Source organism: Pezoporus occidentalis, unplaced genomic scaffold (assembly GCF_034315485.1).
Source record: "Pezoporus occidentalis ecotype Australia unplaced genomic scaffold, CSIRO_AGI_Poc_V1 ctg113, whole genome shotgun sequence".
Lineage (NCBI taxonomy): Eukaryota > Metazoa > Chordata > Aves > Psittaciformes > Psittacidae > Pezoporus > Pezoporus occidentalis.
In genome coordinates this window covers 2637804-2659302 of record NW_026912918.1, presented here as the reverse complement: position 1 = coordinate 2659302, position 21499 = coordinate 2637804, and the positions used below count along the sequence as shown (strand labels likewise).

The following is a 21499-nucleotide window of genomic DNA, read 5'->3' as shown; positions in this document are numbered from 1 at the left end:
GGGAAATTCTGTTTGCACACAACACTAGAACTGTGGTAAACAATAATGCATTTAAAAGATCCCTGAAAAGAGAAGCCAAATTCTGTTGCAAATTAATCATAGAAATCGAATAGGACTAACTCTTAGTTCTCTCTTTAACTCCCAGCACTTTGAAGGATTGTGTTAATTTACGAATTTGGGTTGGTTTAGTTCAGTGGAGCCCGGACTGTTAACAAAGATCACACTGAACTGGTGCAATTCCTGCTTTACAACAGAGACAGTGGCCAATTAACCTGACAAAACCACTGCTGACATACACAACAGCGAGCGCTGTAAAGTATTAACTTGTGCACTATAGACATGGATTTTTCCCCCAACTGAAAGAGTGACAAAATACAAATCTAGTACATCTCAGAATAAAAAGTTAAAAATGAAGTTTAGAAGTGTTTAATGAGAGAGATATTTTGGTCACTGCATTATTTGGCCTTTAGCTGGCAAGCCAGAATTTGTACAGTAGGCAGAGTGTACTCCATGACTGCTTGCAGCAACATCTGCTGCTTGGTTTGGTTTCTTACCTGTACTTGTCATCAGTTGAAAGTTATATGATTATTTATGGAAGAAAAATATTTGCATGCAAACAATGCTCGATAGCTTTTTTTTTTTTGACAGATTTCTAACAAATGATGATGTACAAACAGTCACTGAACAGAAGACTGGGCTGTCAACTAGTTAAGGCAGAATTTATCATTTAGAAGTGATCAGCAGCTAGACAGGAGCTAACTAAGCTGTTGTCAGTGCTTGGGCAAGATATTTGTAATTCTGAGCAGCATAAAAGGTTTGGTGATTTCACAAACTCATAATAAACCACTAAGGATCCACGCTCAGGCTAATCCTAAGACATTACTGCAGTGATCACCTTTAATATTTTGTACATTGTACACCACATAATCAGTGATGCTTTAATATTCCCTTCAATGTTTTAGTTAAAAACAAAAACAACCCGAACAAACCCAAACCAAAACAAAAAAAACCTCAGGCCACCTCTGTTCTTTTGGCTTTAACTTGCCATTCTGGACTTAGTGAACTGGAATTCTGTTATGAAAATTAAGTTATCTTTCATGAATCAAAGCCACACAAAAAGGAAAACCCGTGTTAAAACCAAACAAACAAACCCCTCAACACTGTAGTAAGTGCTGACTTCTTGGTGAATAAATATCCAGTGTGAAAGCACAGTTATCACCTCTCTGTAATAACTTTCCTAAACAAATGTTTTCTAAAACATTTCTAAACTTCTCTAAACACATTTTCTAAACTACCACAACATTCATGTAGATGGCTTTTTTTAAAAGGTACTTGTTTTGATACATACTGCCAGTAAAAGAGACACACACCTCAAAACACATTTGTTTACATTAATTACTGACTCATGTATTCAGAGTTGTTAATTCCATCAAGTACAACATTGCCCCATCACTGCCCCAAACTTGTAATTAGCAAACACTACTTTCTTAATAGCAGAGACCAACAAAAAGTTTGAAAATGCAAAACTTGCAATAAAACCGGGCGAAATTCCACACTGAAACAATCAGAGCAAATCTCAAACATGTGTACTTATAAGGGGCTATTAATAACCCAAGAAAAGATTGGTGTGTGTTTGTTTTGAAATCTGAGGGCTAAAATCTCATTTGCTCCCAAGGATATGCCTTGCAATTCTGCCTAAGTGAGCTCAGGGGGGCAGACAGCACCCAGACTGTCATCACCAGCGCTGCTCATCCCAAGTGAAGGCAGCTGGCTTCACAGACAGCATTTTCAGCTGAAGCTCCTCTACCACAGAAAATTCTCACCTGGCAAGCTGTGGATAGCATCCAACTCAGAACGCTTCTGGATGGTGCAAATCAACCAAGGAAATAAAATAAATAGCTCATGATGTACAGATAATGCTTTAAAAACTGCTACTACTACAAAAACAGATGGTATTTTATAGCTCCTCCATAGTTCTAGTTCCTAGAAATCAAATTCTGAAAGAAAACAACATTATATAACTCAGTGACTGCAGCGTCAGCTCTCTGATGATTTTTGGTCATATCCAAGTCCCCTGCAAAGAAAATTACATACACAAGGAGCTTAAGCACAACTTGCTCAAACAATTTGTTGAATTCCCACGTGTATTACCACAGCAAAGTTTTGCTACATATAACTGACTGGAAATTTTTCTATCCCTAAACATAAAGACAGTAATTTAATATAAAGCTTACCTAAAATTCTGTGCCAAATCTAGATGAAAAGTTTCCATGGAGCTGAAATAAAAATGCATTGATTTCAGAAGGAAAGTTAAAGCAATAAACAAAGCACCCTGTCAGAATTCCAGTTATCATTTTAAACTTTTCTATTACATAGACTGCAGGACCAGTAATCACACTGCATGCTTGATCAGCTTCAGACAAACTTTGTTTGAATGGGACTTCGCTGCACTTTTTGCTTGGAAAAAGCAACTAGTCACACAGAGATACAAACATCCCTAAAGAGTAACAGATGTAACAGGCATCAACTTGACTGCGTTATCAAGTAAGTGTTAAACAATCCAATCTTACCTTGGCAACATGAAAAACCAATTTCAGAACTCTAAAACTCACTCATGGCTTCATCTTATCTGACCACACAATAAAAGTTTAAAAAAAAAAACCAACAAACCAAGCCAACAACCACTTCCCAAACAAATGTGGAGCCTGTTTTTGAAAATGCAATTACAGAAAATCATTCAGTAGTTCAAGCAACTTTTGTGTTTACTTGTATTGCAATTTCTCTATCACAGTCACGTATTACAACTCTCAAGATTGATTACTTTTGGAAAAAGTAAAGAAATCTGCAGCATGGATTTATTTGCCTGTGATGCTCACAAAGCTCCAATTACGCATTATCCAGAGTAATGACAGGAGAGGAACAAAAAAGTTATTATTAACAAACCAAAGTTATGGGTCTTGTTAATTCAACCTGTACTGTTTTTCTTCATGATCAATTCTATATATCATTTTGTCAGTCCTGCAGTTGAACAGCTGTTATTTTAAATATTTATTTTTTCAAGATGAAATAACAATACGTTCCCTGATTTCTGTACTTTGCCCATTAATGGTCACACCTCTTCAAATCACAGGTTTAGTCTAATATGACCAAGGAAACCATTTGTCAACTGACTTTACTTTCAGCTTATTTTTTTTCCCAAGGAAGAACTTTCTTCCTATAACCCTTACAGCCACTTCCCAACTTACAGATGTGAATAAAGGGTGATTTTTATTCTCCCTGCCCTTTTTTATACAAATCTGATCAAGATTTAAAGAGACCACTGAAGATACTTGAAGAGGGGATTAAAAGCTGAACGCCCACACAAAACATGTTATCTGCAAACTCTGTTTGGTTTGCTGTTTTTTCATGTATTTCACTGTATGATTGAGCAGGCATCTGAAGAAGAGATAGGAACTAGAATAATCTAGCATTAAAAGTCTTTGCAAAGCCCACACTACGGTAGGAGAGCCGAAGGCTGTGACATTTCTCAAGCCTCTGAGAAGTGCAAGTTGATTATAAAATTCTGACAATAGGAGTGAATGGCCTGAAAGGACTCCCTTGAATCTTTTGGCAAGAATGTAGAAAGAGAATACTGCAAACAAGTTCTCCTACGGAGAAAATCAGAGGAAAAACTTATAAGCCTTAAGGTTATTGCACAGAAACTGCATTAACTTGATTCTTCGGTTACTGTCCTGTAGCATCCTCTGAAAAGGCAGGAAAGTGAGTAAGGAAACAGTGTATTAGAATCCTATTAAATAGTAGCAACTGCCTCCCACAGTGGAAAAATCCTTGAGAAAGGAGGTATTAGAAAGATACATGCTTCCTAAGGACAAAAATAAATCCAGAGGGAAGGGAGGGAACAACTGGGCTCTCTGGTATCACCAAATGTACCGGAGATTTCCTTTTAATAAAACAGATTTTCAGACAAATGGTGAAAGGCAATTCTATGGGTCTGATAAGAATGTGTGCCCTGGAAACACACTGGTTGAGGACAGTGTCATTTCAAAACAGATGTCAGGAAAAGGGCTCCTCAGATATTGTCCAGAAATCCTTAAAATTATAAAAATAAAAAATGAAGAACTCTTCCCAAATACTAAGTTTGAGGGGCTGGAGAAAGTCATGGCAGATGCTAAAATCCCATGCATTAGACCCTCACTCCACTGGCAGAGAAAACCAGAGTTGTTAATCTAAAACACAGGCTATGAGTGCTAAGGTGTGATGCTCACCTGTCTGGACACAAGGAGATGTAGAGCAGAATGAGAAGCACTGCTCCTACTACAGTTGCCAGCAGAGATCGCATCCAGGAGCTAAGCTGGCAGAAGTTACAGTACTGCACAACGGTGATGAGAATCGCGCAACACATAAACATGGTGTACTGCAACAGAGAGAGAGAGCACGAGTTAGCGTCTTCTGCTGACTGGAGCCCTCCTGCACATAAATGCCAGTGTAAATTAAAGAACGTGTGATATGAAAGAGAAGGATCCGATTTTGGTTGTATTATATGCATGGCAAGTAATCCCTCACAGTGTCTGCATCAGGACACAGCACTCAAAGATGGAGCTCTTCCCTTCAAAGAGCAAGAAAACTTTTAGCACAGGTAGCTCATCACAATTTTCTGTAGATGGAGTTTTATATTACTACATTACACAACCATTAGTTCAGTAACTTACAATACCTTCAGTTTACCTTTGCAAAAGGCTCAGTGCACCTTCTTATCAAAAAAAGAAAAGAGAGAAGAAGGAAAGAAAAGTAAGTGGAAAGGAGAAAGGAAAAGGAAAGCAAAAGAGAAAGCAAGAAAAGCAAAACACAGGAAAAAGATAAAAATAAAGAATAAAAAAGAAAAAAAAAAGAGGAAGGTAAACAGTTGGTAATCTCCTCTCAGCTGCTGGGGTTAGGCCCTGTCTATTTTTAACCAAACATCAAAATTCCACTGCATTGAAAATGTGGAACACATTAACCCTCAGAAACTTCACCCAACTGCCTACTTTTAAAAACACTTTTTAAAGGTTGTTATCACACCTGCCTGCAACAGGTGGATTCAAATGAGAAAAAAAATCTGTGTTGGTAACAAAAGGCCAGGATCAGTCCTCGTCAAGCTAATGTCTGGTAACACACTCACTTGTGCCAATTTGAAAGGAGCATTTTAGATTTTCTGTTCCAAATGCTGCATCTCAAAAATCTTTTCCCTTTCCACATATTCACTGGATAAAGAAAAGGAAGCGCAGGACAGATATATTGCCCAGAATGTCTTAATTTTCCCAAGACATAATCTTATAGTGGTCAAAACTCTCAAGCTGATGTGCAGATTTGGGTTTTATCAAGAATATTCATGACCATCCAAACTAGAACAGAAACTTCACAACCATATTATGGATTTCTGTTCTAGCTACATATGGCAGTTTACAGTATCAAATGATCATTCTCTCACTTTTTCTCTCATTTTAGATTTCCTTTACAGCTGAAGTGCAGAGAATGCAGATTAGCAATTCTGTAGCATAACAAATAAGCATGTGATTCAGAAGCAGACACAGTGTATGGAAAAACATCCTTACATAATTCACCATTTTTAAACCACAATCACAGTTGTTGTTTTTCTGAATGACCCAAAAATGGATAAAAGGAATTTCAGAAGTGTCCATAAACCCCCCAGAATTTGAAGTTACTTCCCCCCCCCCCCCCATTTCAGGTCTCCTAAAGTGGCAGAGCATGGGTTCTCACTCCAAGTGATGCCCCAGCATGGAGCCAGCCTATAGAGGGTCAGTAAGCGCTGTTTTACTATGTAAGCATGGCTTTGGAAAGTTTTTTTCATTGCTGCTTTGGTTAATTTTGATCTTAATTATTTTATATCCAGGGAAGGTATAAAATGCTATGAATAAAAAAAAACTTTGCAAAACCATGTCATAGTAAAATATGACACTTACCTGACCCTCTATATATTGACTTCATTTCCCAGAGCTCCACGATTGTTGGAACACTGAGCACAAGATGAGTTGGGACACCTCTTGGAGAGTAAGCCAACAGCTGCACAACTTAAGAGGACCTGCAAGAGGAAAGAAAGCAAAGCTCATTCTCAGTTTGGTTATGAACACCACCACCTCACTGCTGCTGCCTGAAGCACTCAGACTGGCCACCTGATTTGAGCAGGCATCGAGAATACACTAAAGAATGGTTCTTCCAACATTTTTTATAAATGTTTGGAGAGATGACCAAGGATGCAGATGAATGGGATGATATCAGTCAATGGACAGATTTGAAGGTTTTCACCTCCCTTCAGTGTGAGGAAAACATTCCTACAGTTAACATACTGGTGGTCACGAGGGAGAAAGACCATCATTAAACTGAATAAATAAACAAATAAATTTTACAGCTTTAAAATGGTTAATTAACATTCACAAAAGGTAAAAGCTGCAACTGATTTCAAATACTCAATGTGAAAGAATATCAAATGCACTCCTCTGTGACTGTGATAATCATGGAATATCTGTTTAATTTGGGAAGGACCAAAAACCGTCTGGTTCATATGCTCCCACAGAACAAACACTTCCCAATACCCTGTAATAAGCTGTGATAGGAAGAATGAAGAGGATCTGGTTATTACCTAAGCCCAGGGCCCTGAAATAGCAAGATGTTTGTGAAACAGAATTCCCTGAAGATCCAGGAAAGGAAGGATGTTGCACTGTGCTGCCTAAGAGAAACTTGCAGAAAAACAAACTTTCATCTCCGGTTCCAGTCCATTTTATTCACAGAGTTTTTAAGCATTGATTTTATGCTACAGTTAGCCTTTAAAGTATTCTATTCTTTCCCTTAGTTAATATTTAACCCCTTTTTCCCCTCTTCTTACTGTTTTTATTAAAGGAGACAACAAATCCCCTGTGGACCTTTCTGTGGCTGGGCTAAATATGCCAACTTCTTTCAATTCTTTTAAACAGACAGCTATTGCATTCCTTTAACCATTCCTGCAGCTCCTGCACAGCACAGTAATCATTTCTATGTGCTATCTCTCCTTCAAGTTCCTCCATCTAACTCCACAATGAAAAAACATCCACTGCCAATACTGCTGTCATTGTTGAAATTCACTAACATGCAGGCAAAATTTTAAGTCATACACAGCATCTCCCACTATAAACTGTAAATCAAACCCAGAAACAACACAATGACATGACTTACACTATTTGTATTATCTGAAACAACCACCTGCAGAAAGGGTTTGGTCTAAGAAAAAAATAAAAGTATATATGTAAGCATGTACGTAGGCAGGCATTCAGAGGCATCCCTCTCCTCTTTTGTATGAGAGTTTTCAAATAAGCAAGTGACTGTATTTACATAACAAACTAGGCATTTCATCACACACAAACCCCTATCCCTCTAAGGGATCTGTATCAAACAGATGTAAAGCACGAGGGAGGTGAAGGGAGACAGCAGGCAAGCAACAAGCTTTGTTAGATCCAAAACGTCAGATTATGAAATGGAGTTCGACAACTTACATGTATATTTGTTTCAAAATCAGAGGTGAAGTGTGAAAAAACTGCAAGAGCTGGAAGTGAAACCAGGATTGCACCGAAAAAATGTCGAGGCAGCCAGCCAGATATCACCTCCAGGAGACGCTTGGTGCAAGTCATCACCTCCTCCAGAAAGAACGCCATTCTGGAACAAAGGAAAGCCCAGATCCAGCATTAATTTCAGCCCATCACTTCGTACATCTCATTTACCTGTAATGATATAACTTCAAATACTTCACTTAGACTGCATGAGCAATTGCAACACATTACACACCAGAGCACCTGTTGGTGAATTCAGGAAATGATCCACCTTTGCTGGAAGATGACTGGCTGGTGGCTCACAAGGGGTGTCAGCAAGTGGGATGGTGGGCTTGGACAAAACAATCTGAAATCCAAATTTCACTTCCGTGAGACACAAGCATAGGGAAGATTTCTCTCCGTTCATAAATATTTAGCCTCAAATCAGGTGGGGAGAGGGGAAAGCTTTTACAAGTTAAAAAAACCCCATAACATAACACCAGAAATGTTTGAAATAGAAGGCTTTATGCCCTGCTAAGAGCTCAGTCACTCAGAGGCCGCGCAAATCCATGCCATCTTCATGTTATACTGCAATCAAAACCAGTTCTCCCAGTTACAACCACCGAGACAGAAGTTCCTGTCTGCAATCAGACTCTGTTCCCTCTCATTAGGGAAGGGGAAGAGGAGTGTGGGCTGAGAGCTGGCACCCTCAGCAGGCAGCAGAGTCTGAGAAGCAGTTGGGATGAGCACCTCGGGGGCCAGCTGGCACGCTCCTCTGCTGCCTGTCGGGATCTATCACAGCAACCCAGTTGGCTCCGCACAAGGCACGCAGGAAGGAACGGTTCTTGCCTCAAGCTGCTGATAAAGTGATGGTCCAAACCTGTGAAGTGCTGAAGGAGCCAACTGGAAGAGCTCTGGAGAGCAGCTTAACGGAGATACTTCTTAAATGAGAACATTTCTAATCGTTAAAATGAATAAGGAAAGGTAAAAGGACACTTAATGCTCGAGGATATGGCATAGAAAAAGGTTATTTATCTACAAAAACAAATCCTCAGGACAACTTCCTTCTTACAGCTCAAAAACATTACTCACTCCAGAAAAATTCCAACTGCAGTTCAAGTTTCTAATTATTTTTATGAAGCCATAAAAAGGTAACGTAGTACACTCACACTTCATTCAAAGCCACTGCATGTGGACGTATGTAATTATCAGAATCAGTCCAGGCAAGTAATTCTGCTTTTGTAACAGCAGACTACAGCAGAGCCCAAACAGTAAATAATAAATACAACATATGCTAAATACGAAATTCACCATCTCTAAAGTTACACAAGTTATTCCGTATCACCTACAACTTTTAAAAGAGGAAAAGCTACCCACTGATTTTTTAACAGCGTTACCTAAATTCCAAGGTATTACTCTGGATAAAAGACGACACAAACCAGAATAAATTTGAAGTTCTTTATGTGAATCTGACACTTATTCCACAGCTTTAAATATGTATTGCTTAAGATTGATATTTTAATTCTTTGGTCCAGACTGCTGAGAATTTTAGGACCCCGAGCATTTTTTTGAAGCTTCGAGAACTCTTCTCTGATTTAATATATCAAAATCTGGAAATTACGCTTAAATGCATAGAAAAAGATAAATTCGGGGTAGCAGGATTAAGACGCTGTAATACAGCAGGACTCCACGAGAGGGTGCTCACAGATTTGCTAGCTCCTAGTTTAACGAACTTCCATTTGCACGAAAAATGACAGCTATATTCCATCATAAAAAAGAATTTCTAAAGCACAGAAATTTTAAAAAAGTATGTAAAGCAAAAGAATTTTTTTTAAAAAAGCTCTATAAAAGAAGAATTGTTTTTTCTGAAGTGTTATACACTGTCCCAACTCAGTTGCCTCTAACATCAGTGACAGAACTGTGTCTGTCTTCAGTGGCAGCCCAGGTCATCCAGTAACAAGTACTTTGAAAATGCCACTTGAGTTGATGCCTCTGAAAATTAGTATTAGCATTTACATGGCTGAACTGTGAGAAAGGAATCACAGAATCACAGCCTGGTTTGGGTTGAAAGGGACCTTAAAGCTCATCCAGTTCCAACCCACTGCCACAGGCAGGGACACCTTCCACTAGACCAGGTTGCTCTAAGCCCATCCAACCTTGCCTTGGAACACTGCCAGGGATAGGGCAGCCACAGCTTCTTTTTCAAGGAAACCAACCTGGGCCACAAAGCTGAGCACTCGTGGGGCCAGGCTGCATCCCAGTGCTCCCACTGGCAGCTGGGTGGGAAGCCCAGAGAAGTGGAATCCGAGGAGGCAGATCATTGACACCTCTGCCCACGCTCTGCGTGATGTTCCACATTGCTCCCATGCAGGCTGGCACAGGAACCAGCTCTGTGGCACGCAAATCGTGGCAGATACCAGTGCAGCTCATGTCTCTCAGCACATGTTGCTGCACCACGGAGCCCCAACCCACACAACAGGGGCTCTGTGGTGCAGAAAGCTTTTCTAGTTTTAATGGTTTTTGCCAAGCCTCTATGCCAGGACAAATTCTTGTGGGAACTATAGCAACAAATCCTGCCATGAGGACACTTCTTTATTTAGGCAGCTGTGTGCTTCAAAAAGCTACTGCAAGTTCCAGGACAATGCCACATTTCTTGTGATAATGTTTTACCTTCTTGCATTGATATTTTTATCTCCTCCCCCCCCCCCAGTATTCATCACAATCTTCTGCACTCTGGAATTACAACAATTGAAATGTCATCCTTCACAAAACAGCAAAAGCCTGGGAATACAGCACAATCCTTGCATTGCAGGAAGTAAGAAGTGCATTAAACATTAAAACCAGACAGCAAGGAGAGCTGCAGACAGATTTAATGGCTACAGGGCAGTATCAGTAAATAATGCAGTGTCAGTGGGTAGCTCAACAGGGCTTAAATGCTAAAGCATCCAAGATGTTTACACAAGCTGGAGTTCAAATTAGTAACTTTGACATAAATGATTAATGGGTAATGGAGAATGGTATCATCATTCCTGTATTTACTGGCAGTTTAAAATCAATTCCCATAGTTCACATCAAAAGCTTTTGGCACAGCAGCAGTTTGGTGGGATATTAAATAGCAAAGCCACAGATGTTAGAAATAAATAAAGGCAAACAGAAAACATTGTTTTCCCTTGCATCAGTACTCTGTATCAGTCATGGTGTTAACAGAAGCCGTTCATTACGCTCTAGTTGCAGAAAACAATTTCAGCTCCTGGTCATTTGGAATTTCAGGAGAACCAACTGGTCTGCCACAGGGTCTTGGCTATGGACAGACGGTGGGTTCTACTTCAGCAAACCCAGGAAGTGCCAAGCAAAGGGCTGTTTTGTCAGACAAGAGCAGTTCCCCATTCTACCATTTTGATGTACTTGCTTTCTTTATCCAGAAGATAATTTCTTGCTCTCTAGAAAGGTTCTTCGAAATTCATGAATCAGCTTTTGCAGTGCTCCCACCTCTCACTCTTTTGAACAGTGCTGAAATATCCACTGCTGTGGCCCTACTTCACTGAGAAGTCTGCGCTGAAGGATGTTATTTAAAGCAACACTTTTTTAAAAAGCAAACTTATTTATAAGTTTCACTTGAGAACAAGAACTAAATGTCGGAAGTATCTAGTTAACAAAAACCCTGTATTTACAGCTAAAATAGTGGACAGATGTTGGCTGGAAATAGATGATCTTAATGTCCTTTCCAACCCTAACCATTCTATGATTCTATGGCTTTTAGCTGTACTCTTGCAGAAGGAAGCAGTCCTAAGAATCCCAAGTGAAATCTCACACTCTGTTGTATGTTCAATGACATTTCCCAAGTTACTTTTAAAAAATAGAACTTTAGGACCTCTTACCCTTCACCTGCACTCATGAAAGTCAAAGTAGTCACATTTCAAGTAGGCAGGACATTCTTTGCACTACATTTACAGAACAGGAGATGGCATCTCCCACATGCTTACAAATGAAACACCATTTTTTTGTGCGTAGCTTTATACAGGTAATTTTAGAGTGGCACTTGTGAGAACAGTTGGATCCTCATCTACAGATACTCCAGTAACTTATTATGAGACACTTCAGAGGAATCAAAACATCCTTCTCCCTTGTAAGCTTTGCTCCATTAGGACCTCTCTTCCAGAACTTAGACGTTTCAACTTGTTTCACATTGTACGACCAGTGATAGAGCTCTCCCCTCCCACTCCTGCAGCTGGACTAAAGCTCTGAGCCACAAGAGTACTTCCTAGGCTAAGCTCTGGATTCAATTAAGAGACTGACTGATTTAAAGACAGGGTGTTTCACATCATGACAATGGAAATACAATAAGAAACTTAGGCAAGAACTTTCTGGTCCTAAAATAATCCCTTTTCCTGAAATTCTGGGATTGTGCCCAGCATTGTAATCTAACCTCCTCCCTTAAGATATCTCAGTGGTATTTTGTGATTGTCATTTGGGATGACATTTCTGCACAGGAAGTTCTGCACTGTTTCTGTGAGTAACGAGCAGTCAGAGTGAGCAGTCTTCACTTTGAAGAGGAAAAAGATGATTTTCTTCTTTGTGCTCAAGGGAAGTATACAGAGGTGTGTGTCACAGGTTGTGGAGCCCTGAGCAGTCCAAAAGCATATTTTATGTATTTACTATGAAGTAAATACATACAGGAAATTCAAAACAAACAAGAAAAAGCCCTCCAAGCCAAAACAGATAGCTTTTCCTACAAAAGCACCCTCTGTCCCCCAAATATGACATTGCCGTTACATTTAAAACTGAAAACCCACCAGAAAGCTTCTAAGATCTTTCATCTACAAATTGGTGTACAGTATGAGGCTATTTTCAAGAAGGTATCTGAGTAAGACCTGCTCAGATCCGAGATGATCCTGTTTCATACGTTAAGAGATTTGCTGAGGTGTTACCTTAGGTGTGATCAGAGTTAAGCCAAATACTAATTATATCTCATTAGTATAGGAAAGACTGTGAATGTGAGCCCAGGGTAGCAAGCTCCTGAGAACCAACTGCTTGTAACTGTGGAGTAAATACAGAGTAATTTGCAGACACTTCTCTCCCACCGAAAGAAAGGAGCAACATGTCTCTCACTTGCACAACAAGGGCTCCAGCAGCAAGGGATGCATGGTGACTTGATTCCTAAGTTCCTACTCAACTGCCAACTTGACTGAGAGGTCAGGGAAGGGCAGCCATCGCTTATCCCATTCAGTGATTTCCATTTCCCAAACTAACCAGGAGAATTTGTGGTGTCTTAAGATTAATGGTCAGCTTGACTTCAGTAAGTGCAGCAGGTGCTAGTGACCACCAATCATCTGCACCCACAGTAGTTGTGCAGGAATTGCAGTATTCCATGTGCCCAAACCTGTGAGTGCTCCTTTGGATGAAGACAGTCCTGCATATGTCAGTACAGTCTTTATTGAAAACCTGTTATTATTACGCCAGGTGGGATGATGTGAGTTCTGATGGCTGGCTACTGGTGTTCTCCACAGTGCGAGATGTTTCTCAATCCATTTTTCAAATCAGAATTAAGCACAGAAGAATGATTAGTATTAAAAAATATATTCTTCTAAGACTTAGGAGTCATCCTGAAACACTTCCTTTTTAATCTCACTGACTTTAAATGAGGCATCCAAGCCAGCTTAGGAAGTAAAATTTGGGCTTTAAACCAACATAGTCTCATGAAAATATTAGAAATGTCAGTGGCAAAACCAAATAGTGTTAAGAAAACACTATAAAGCCACTTAAACTCACCTTGGTGACAGCCCAGGCTCACTACAGCATGGCTCTCAATAACACAGTCCTGCCATGAGGTTAAACCCCTGTACGGCCATACACAGCTCAGAAAGACAAAACCTCTTTGTGAATTCTCGACTAAACAGGTAGCCTATTGAAAACAATTTTCCTTTTCCTTAAGAAACCCATAAACCACCAATTACAGAACAGGACTGAAATTAAACCCTATGTACCTCCATACAAAAATTTCAGGATTATAGTAATAATTCTTTTAAATGTACAAAATAAAAAAGGCAAATTCAACATAGTATCAGGAACAATAATGAATTGAAAAATACTAAAATGGAGTAAAAATTTACCTGCAAGGTGAATGAACATGAGTTTTCTCCAAACATACCAGGAGAGCAGAAACTAACTGTTCTGCAAAGTAGTGGCTGAGTTAGCCAGAGCTGAACAAATTCAAGGTACAATGCCACGGTCACTGAACCCAGACTAGCTGCTCACTGCTGCCTTCCTACTCTCCTACTGGTGCCATTGAAGAGCTGCTTGGTCACATTAAACTGACAAAAAACCTTCCCCCTACCTAAGAGAGAGTACAGACATTGTTTTGCAAAGGGGAAAATGTATTTCTGATGTAAGAGAGAGGACAGAGCAACAGATAATCCAGTGTAGGATGCACAAGAATGACAGTCCTACCAGTTCAACCATCTCCCACTACAGGTCTTAACACTTTCTGACTGCCTAGAATTTCTAAAAACTCCAGAACCACAATACTATTCAAACTGCAACTCTCAAAGACACCTGGTAAGAAATACTACCCTTAAAAGCATTTCCACTGTCCATAAATGAACTCTCTCTACCCCCACATGCCAACTTGCATGTATGTATGCATATACATTTATACACATGCCGAGTTAAAAGCTTGCGTCAGTGGCTTAAGTACTAATTGAGTGGGTTTTACGTTGACCCTGAAAAGCCAAAATAAGAGTGCAAACTGCAGTCTCTTGTTCCTTTTTAAACAACAGCAGAATGGCTTCTAACTTGTAATTACAAAACCATTTTAACTTACCCATACCTGACAGATTTGCAGAACTACATGTAGGACATGCATTTCCACACACCAACCTTTCTAACATGCTCTGTGCTGGAGAAAGTGCAGTGAAAATGGGGGATGAAGAGAGCAAAATAAAGTTGCTCCCACAAGTATAGACAAACAAGCAAATTACTATTAGGTCTGCCATCTGGGTTAATAACAGGCTACATGTGGTATCTGTATAAATTGGGCAACACACCCAGGAGAGCATGAGTTTACGGAATACTTGTACAGGCCTCACCTCCAAGGACACAGGAGGGGTTGAGCTGCAGGGGTTGCAGGGACACCTTTAAGGATCCAGGGATCAGGGTTTCTTCACTGCAGGCTGTGGAGAGCCAGCGTGGGGCTGGCACTGCCTGCAAAGCCACTCTTTCTGCAGGGACAAACCAGTGCCACTTCTCTTCTCAAGGACTGCCACACAGCCCAGGAGTCAGGGGAAATGCTGAACTCCAATTATGTGTCAAACAGAGAAAACAAAACTATTTGACTATTAAACCCATGAGACTTGAAACAGAGATCATAAAGAGAACTAATTCTAGACAGATGCAATGTGACTTTTCTTTTTTGATCACTTTTTTGACTTTTCTTGTTTGTTTGCTTTGAGGAAAGGACTGTTCTTTGCATTTCTGTTAAATTATTTCAGTTCTAACACCAGAATGGTGTTCTTTTGGCTGGGAATTTTAAGTTTTTATTTTAAGGACAGATAAGTTTTCAGTTTGAACTCCCTCACTCTGAAGGCCCTGTGACAGGAGAAGGTATACAGCTGTGTGTAGCATCACAAGGAACAATAAGGGGCAGGCATGGTGTGCAGATTCTGTTTCCTTAAGTGGCCTCTATTAGAGTCACCTTTTTCTTGTGTAATTTCTGTAGCTAGACCTCTCTTTGCACAAGATCTGCCTCAAGCCTTCTTGGCTTCACTAGCACTGTTCTCCAAATATAACAGACTGTCCAAGTGAGTTCCCAGGATATTGTCAAACAAAATGTTCCCAAGCCAGCCACCATTTCAGTTCTTACTGCTATTTCAAGACTTTCTTATGCTTTATTTACCTAATTGAGATGACAAGGGACAGCACCTCTAGCAGGATGGCGATGACGAACACCACAACTGCTCCAGGTGGTGGAGGGGATGCGACCATCCCGTGTTTCAGGAAACATGTGACAGAGAGTATAAGGAAGACTGTGGTGGAGAGGAACACGTCCAGGAGCGAGCTGAAGGTAGCGCTGGCAAACGTCTTCACTGAAGCATTCCTTATAACCTGTGTGGAATACAGGGATTGAGGGAAGGGATGAAAATGAATAAATGCTATTTTGCTGAATTCGATTGTGCCACAGACAGCAGCTCACAAAACCAAATAAAGGAATACAGAACATTTGGCCACTTCATTAATCCAGCATAAGTACTGTTTTGAAACAAGAGATAGTAAAGGTAGTTCAACAGCCATCAGCTCCCTGAGAATAAGTCTGTGTTGGAAAAAAGCACTGGCAGCATAGCCCTTTGGTCTGGGGTGATTTTTACAGAGGATTGCAATACAGAAATAAACCACATGAAAAGTGTCTATTCTATGCAAGGAAACATAAATTACTAGGAGATAAAGTTGTAAGAAGTTTTCTTCAAGGATTTTAATTTAAAATAGTATTTCAATTTACAATATGCCTTTAAGATCCGATGGTTGCTTAAATAAACCCTCCAAACACCACCCTACAGAAACAGTCTCTTGCCCATGGCAGAGTTCGTACCTCCCTTTCAGCCCAGACTAAAAGCAGCCACCAGGAAGCTATGTAATCTGCATTGATCAGAGCCCAGGACATCAAGTTCTGTTCTTCCATAACCCCTCACCACACATTCCCATCCCATCTCATTCTGGCTGCACTGCTGAGCAGCTGTGCTGTGTGCTCCTTTGGCCAGTCCAGCTGAAAACGAGATCATGAGCTTCGCAACCTGGCTTACTTAGATTGGCTCAGTTGTATGAGAGTTTATGTCTGCCCAAGGGACCACAAAGAGCAAGTTCCAAAGAAAAAAAAGAAAGTATGTTATCAGTATCACCATGCAGTAGCTCATTTTGAGTATTCTGGTTCAACTGCGAATTTCTTTTGCTCCTCAGAATGCTATCTGCACTTAGCAATATTGGGAATATGAACCTGTTCCTCATTTGTACCCTCTATGCAACATAAGAAATTCAGCTAGCATCATTTCAGTGCCAAAATTACCTTTTAACGAGAGCTGTAGCATAATCCTGTTAGTCCACACAAAAGTCACATAAATTGAATTAAGGAAAGCAGCACTGTAGCCTGAAGTGACAGCATTAAAGATGCCCTAGCAGTGTAAAGTAGTGCCTAATTTCCAAACAAGAACAGGCTAAGCAAGCTCCTGGGCAGTACAGCTGCTTACAGACAATGATCACAAACACACATGCAGCCAGATTAGAGGTCAGTTCAGTCGTGTTGGAAGTTACTCTCAGCAACAGTTTACTGCAAGGCAATTAAAGAACTAGGAGTGCTGACAAATCATTTCACTCTCCATTGGAAGATTTTGTTGTTCTGGACCAGTTCTATGCTAATATTGAGGCTTTAACAGATTTTTGCCCAGTGCTGCAGTTACTGCTAGAGAATGAAGATTCCCATTTCCAGGGAGTTCTACATAATTTCCAAATGAACAGTTTGGCACTAACAAAATGCACAGACCACATTCCTGCTCATACTAGGAATTTCCTACGTATCTACAGTAATAGTCACGCAGATACAGATTGACCTATCACTGCTTCACTTCTCTTTCCAAACTTTTCATTGAGAAGAAATAAATTTACTGTTTTCTGTATAGTTTGTGCATATTTTGCAGGCTGTCTCCCATCGGACACTTCTCTCTGCTACTGCTACATAAGCTTTATTCAGAGAGATACCACTAGAACACAGTGTTGTGGGATGAGTACGGAACTCCTGAACAAAGTGAGCAAACTGAACAGCAACACAACTACGCTTCTCTTTGTCATTAAGAAAAAACAAACCCAAAAGGTTAAACCTCATTTGTAATCACTGGAAAACAAGCAAGTATCTACTGATATGGAAAGCCTGTGATATTATTAGCTGCCAAAGGAAGTAAGGACTTTTTACACTCATTGTAGAGTACTGAAGAAAGCACCAAGTTTCTTACAATTTACTCAGTGTTTTCAGAATTATGCAGTGATTTGAACTGCCTGTTTCTAAATGCAGCACACTGAACAGAATTTAGGACATCTGAGTTCAGAGCAGGTTTGGGTTCCACAGGGACAACTGTGAGACTGTGACATGAACAAGGATCAACTTCAGTTACGATTCTAAAAGTTAGGATATTTGATGACAAGGCAAGTAGCATTTGGCCCTAACCAACCTGAAAATGGAGAAAAGGCAAGTATTAGTGTATTATATTAGCGTATCTTGGTGGACTGTGAAAATGCACTTCTAGCTCAAATGTTAGACTAGACATGGCACAAGACAGGTAAACTGGAAGGAGACTGTTTCCAGAGGCAGCAATAACAAACAGTAAATCGCATTAGACATTTCATGACCCTTGCCATCAACTGCGATGAAAAGTGTTAAAAACAACGGCAGATAGTTGCTTAGATAGATTACAAAAGAAACCAATGCCGAGAGAAACATACCTCTTCCTGATAGCTTGTTCTGTAGGCCATCTCCAAATCCTGATCCAAGAAGTTCAGGCTCAGCTTGTTAATTGGTGGTTTAAAGAAATAGTCTTTCATGAGGCTAGAGAGAAAAGATGGTATCAACATCAGTTAATTCAGCTATTACTCTTTGAGAGCCCCTCCTTCCATGGTTTCTGTTTCTAGGGATGCTGCTACTTGGCTCTGAAGTTCCTGCAGGTTTTCTTTGCTCTCGATCACTGAGGTACCTACTTATCCACATTGCTGCTCAGTCAAAGGAATTACTTTACATAAAAAATGACAGAGCAAAGTTTCATACTTTCAGAAAGAGACTAACAAGTCCCTCCAGAAATTTAACAGCTGTAACCCCAGATGACTACAGCTAATTGTAAATAAGCCAGCAAGTAATAAAGGTTAATTGCTGCTACAGAGGCACAGCCCCAGGAGACGTGTGGCTGTGAGGTATTTGTGTCTTGGGTGGAATTCTGTTGTTCAAAGCAAGCCAAGGATGACAAAGGTGACAAACTGTTAGGGGAACAAAAAACTCAACAAAACGCATTGTCCCTTTTAGAAATCAGCACCTTCTTGTTATTTCAAATACATTAAAGTAACTCAGTAACTCAACTGGGAACATTCCCAGTGTTAATGATCTGCGCTGTGGAGAAACGGAACCTGAGGAGATGGGTAGCTTAAATGTAGTTCTGAAACAGAAGACCTGGAATCACCAGAATCATCAACAAAGGCACCGACAAATAATGAAGCCAGCTCACTAGGACTAACGAAGCAGGAGGCAGCATCTACCAGCAGGTGTTTATGCACTCCTTCACCTTCTCTTCCAGTGTCAGGTGCAGAAAAAATCATAAAAGAGACCTCAATCATTAAAAGTTCTTTCTATGCCTCATCCTCTGCAGCAAAAGTGGAACATTTTTGAGTTTTACATTAGCTGTCAGAGGTTTCTGAAAGTTTTCTAATGACACCTACAGCAAGCACTTGGTGTGCACACCTTTTCTTTCTCCAGTAGGTGTTAAAGAGCTGAAAAGATTCAACTTACAGTGCACGGAGTGCTTCGTGCCTGACAGTCACAGAGTAAGGTCATGTCTGCTTACATCACTTTATTGCTGGGACCGCTCGTCACACTCTCTTCTGCCATCCTCATCTGAGACTTCCAAACACTGGCTCTTGCTATGAAACTCCTTTCATTCTCAAGCACTTGTTATTTACACTGAACTAGCTGTTTTTGAAATTGGTGTAGAAACAGCTTCTTTCCAAGTGCTTTTTCCACCTTGGAAATTCTAGCGCTGGAGCAACAGAGAGGGCTATTTTCAAGTTGATCTCTCTAAGCAAAATCCAGAGATGCATACAAGATCAAACCCTAAGCAGATGAAGAAACTGAAATATCCCACAGAGCTAACCTCTGCCTGAATTGTTTTTTCTCGGGGGGTGGGGTGGGGGTGTTTTTGTTTTCTTCTAATTTTTCATGAACACTTGGTTAAGAGGTTTTTTGGAAGTTCAAGCTCCCAGCACATGATATCATCTGGGAAGCATTTTTTTCCTTGAGATGCAAGACCAACCAACCACACATTCCTAGACTGAAGCTTAATAAGACAAAAGACTTCAACCATCATTATGGCAGACACTTTATAACCCTGAAGCACTGTGGCCTTGGCTAGAATATTAAAAATATGAAAAACATCAGGATACTGTGGAGGGATGACAGGACACATTCACTTGAGTCCTCTTTCCCTCTTTTATTCTTCCCTCCCTCCCTCATCTCTCTTAGATGTTTCTAAGTTCATCTTATAATATGAATTTTGCAAGCTTTTCCTCTTTTTCTTCTCTTTTCTTTTCCTTTCCTTTCCTTTCTCTCTTTTAATACTGTTGAATTCACTTTCTTCCTCCAGAGGAGCTCACAGTGAGGATGGTGATCCTGTGCTGGAGGTACAGTGGTTAAAGGATGTAGGAAGAACAATCCCATTTGTCAGTGCAGCACGAAACAGAACATATAACATGATGAAACCAGGGCAAATGCAGCATTTCTGATGTCATCCAGCCAAACCATGCCAGACCTGCTCCCTGTCCATTGTCGTCTGTCCCAGAGAGAAAGATCCCAGTTTAGTTGACTAAACAGAGTCAAGTACGTAATCTTCTTCCTGGGAGGTGCTGTGCCTCCCCAGCACAGCTGATTTCTATTTTCCCTCAATCAAATAAGACTGGGAAGTGGGAAATGAAAGAAACAAACAGATTTTAAAAGTATTTAAACAGGAAATTGACCCAAGCAGGGGATGAAGGGCTGCACAGAACCCAGCTTCTGGGAGAGTTTGGTATTTCTGCTCTGTAAATCTACAGAGATCATTTGTAAGTACTGTCCTGATTATGCATGAGTATTTGTTCCTTGTACTTCTTCTAAAGGTTTATAACTTAAAGAATATGTCATTTTTCTTGGAAATAAAAATCTAAAAAGTGAAAATCCTTTGAGGGTATCCCCAATTAAATTAAACATTTTGCTCTCTTACATTACAGTTTTCTTTCAAAATGCACAGTAACATGCAGATTAACATGAAAAAAGCTTGATATTTTCAGTGGTTTTAATAAAGCCAGACTCAAAAAACTATATACTGTTTGACAAATACATATAATCAAGTAGTAAGAAGATGCAAACTGATAACTTCTATGAAAAGGAATCTCGTATAATGCAAGGATACAAACATGATGCGCTAACACTGCCTTTATTATTACTATTCTTAAAGACAGCTGGAACTGTGCCGAGGTATCTGTTGCAAGGTGACGTCTCAGCATAGAGAGATCAGTGACCACTTGTGAAACTCTCAGCCACACACCTAAACTCCAGAAAGAGGCTGATAAACAAAAAATATCACCAGTGTCCAGCATTTCAGCTTAGCCAGCCCTAGGCAGCTTCCTGACACAATGCACAGGCTCCCAGATCCTACTTAAGATGTGTTTAATTCTTTCCAGATGTACAGGAAGCCGGTGTGGCTAATTTATGCACCTTATCACCATATCTGGGTTAGGTACTTTCTGTTTATAGGAACTTATATCACTGGCCAGAACACCAGCATTGTGCACCACACGTGCACATCACTGCACAGTGCTAGGTGAACCTCACCCTTTGCTGCTGTTGGGTGTGTAGTAACTAAAACCAAAGCAGTAGAACTCCAGTATTATTCTTGTGAACAGAGTTTCACTTACAATGACCACGGGGAAGTTTGGACTTCACCCCTCCCTGAGAAAACTCCAATTTCCCATTCAAACATCCTCATGGATACTAACTTAGTCAAGACCAGCAATTTTTACAGTAGGAGATAACGAATGTTTTTAAAATGACTTATTACATCACATCGAGAAATGTTAAGAAGGATTAATGTAAAATGGTAGACTTAAAGCATTTTGCATAGACCTAATTAATCAGAAGCTTATTTTTGGAAAGTTATGTTTACATGAACTGA

At 40.1% G+C, this 21499-nt stretch overlaps 1 protein-coding gene across 4 annotated transcripts in view; it reads right to left on the bottom strand.

Moving 5' to 3' along the window:
- Positions 1–21499, bottom strand: part of ADCY9 (adenylate cyclase 9) — an 87818-nt gene that overhangs the window by 7822 nt on the left and 58497 nt on the right. For 3 of the 4 annotated variants that reach the window (XM_062635542.1, XM_062635555.1, XM_062635559.1), the window contains 5 exons: positions 18036–18138; positions 15448–15656; positions 7524–7683; positions 4266–4414; positions 2235–2276 (listed from right to left, as the gene is read on the bottom strand). In XM_062635542.1, coding sequence (XP_062491526.1) covers positions 2235–2276; positions 4266–4414; positions 7524–7683; positions 15448–15656; positions 18036–18138 — 663 coding nt within the window. The remainder of the gene's footprint in view (positions 1–2234; positions 2277–4265; positions 4415–7523; positions 7684–15447; positions 15657–18035; positions 18139–21499) is intronic. The other variant, XM_062635546.1, reaches the window with a different exon arrangement.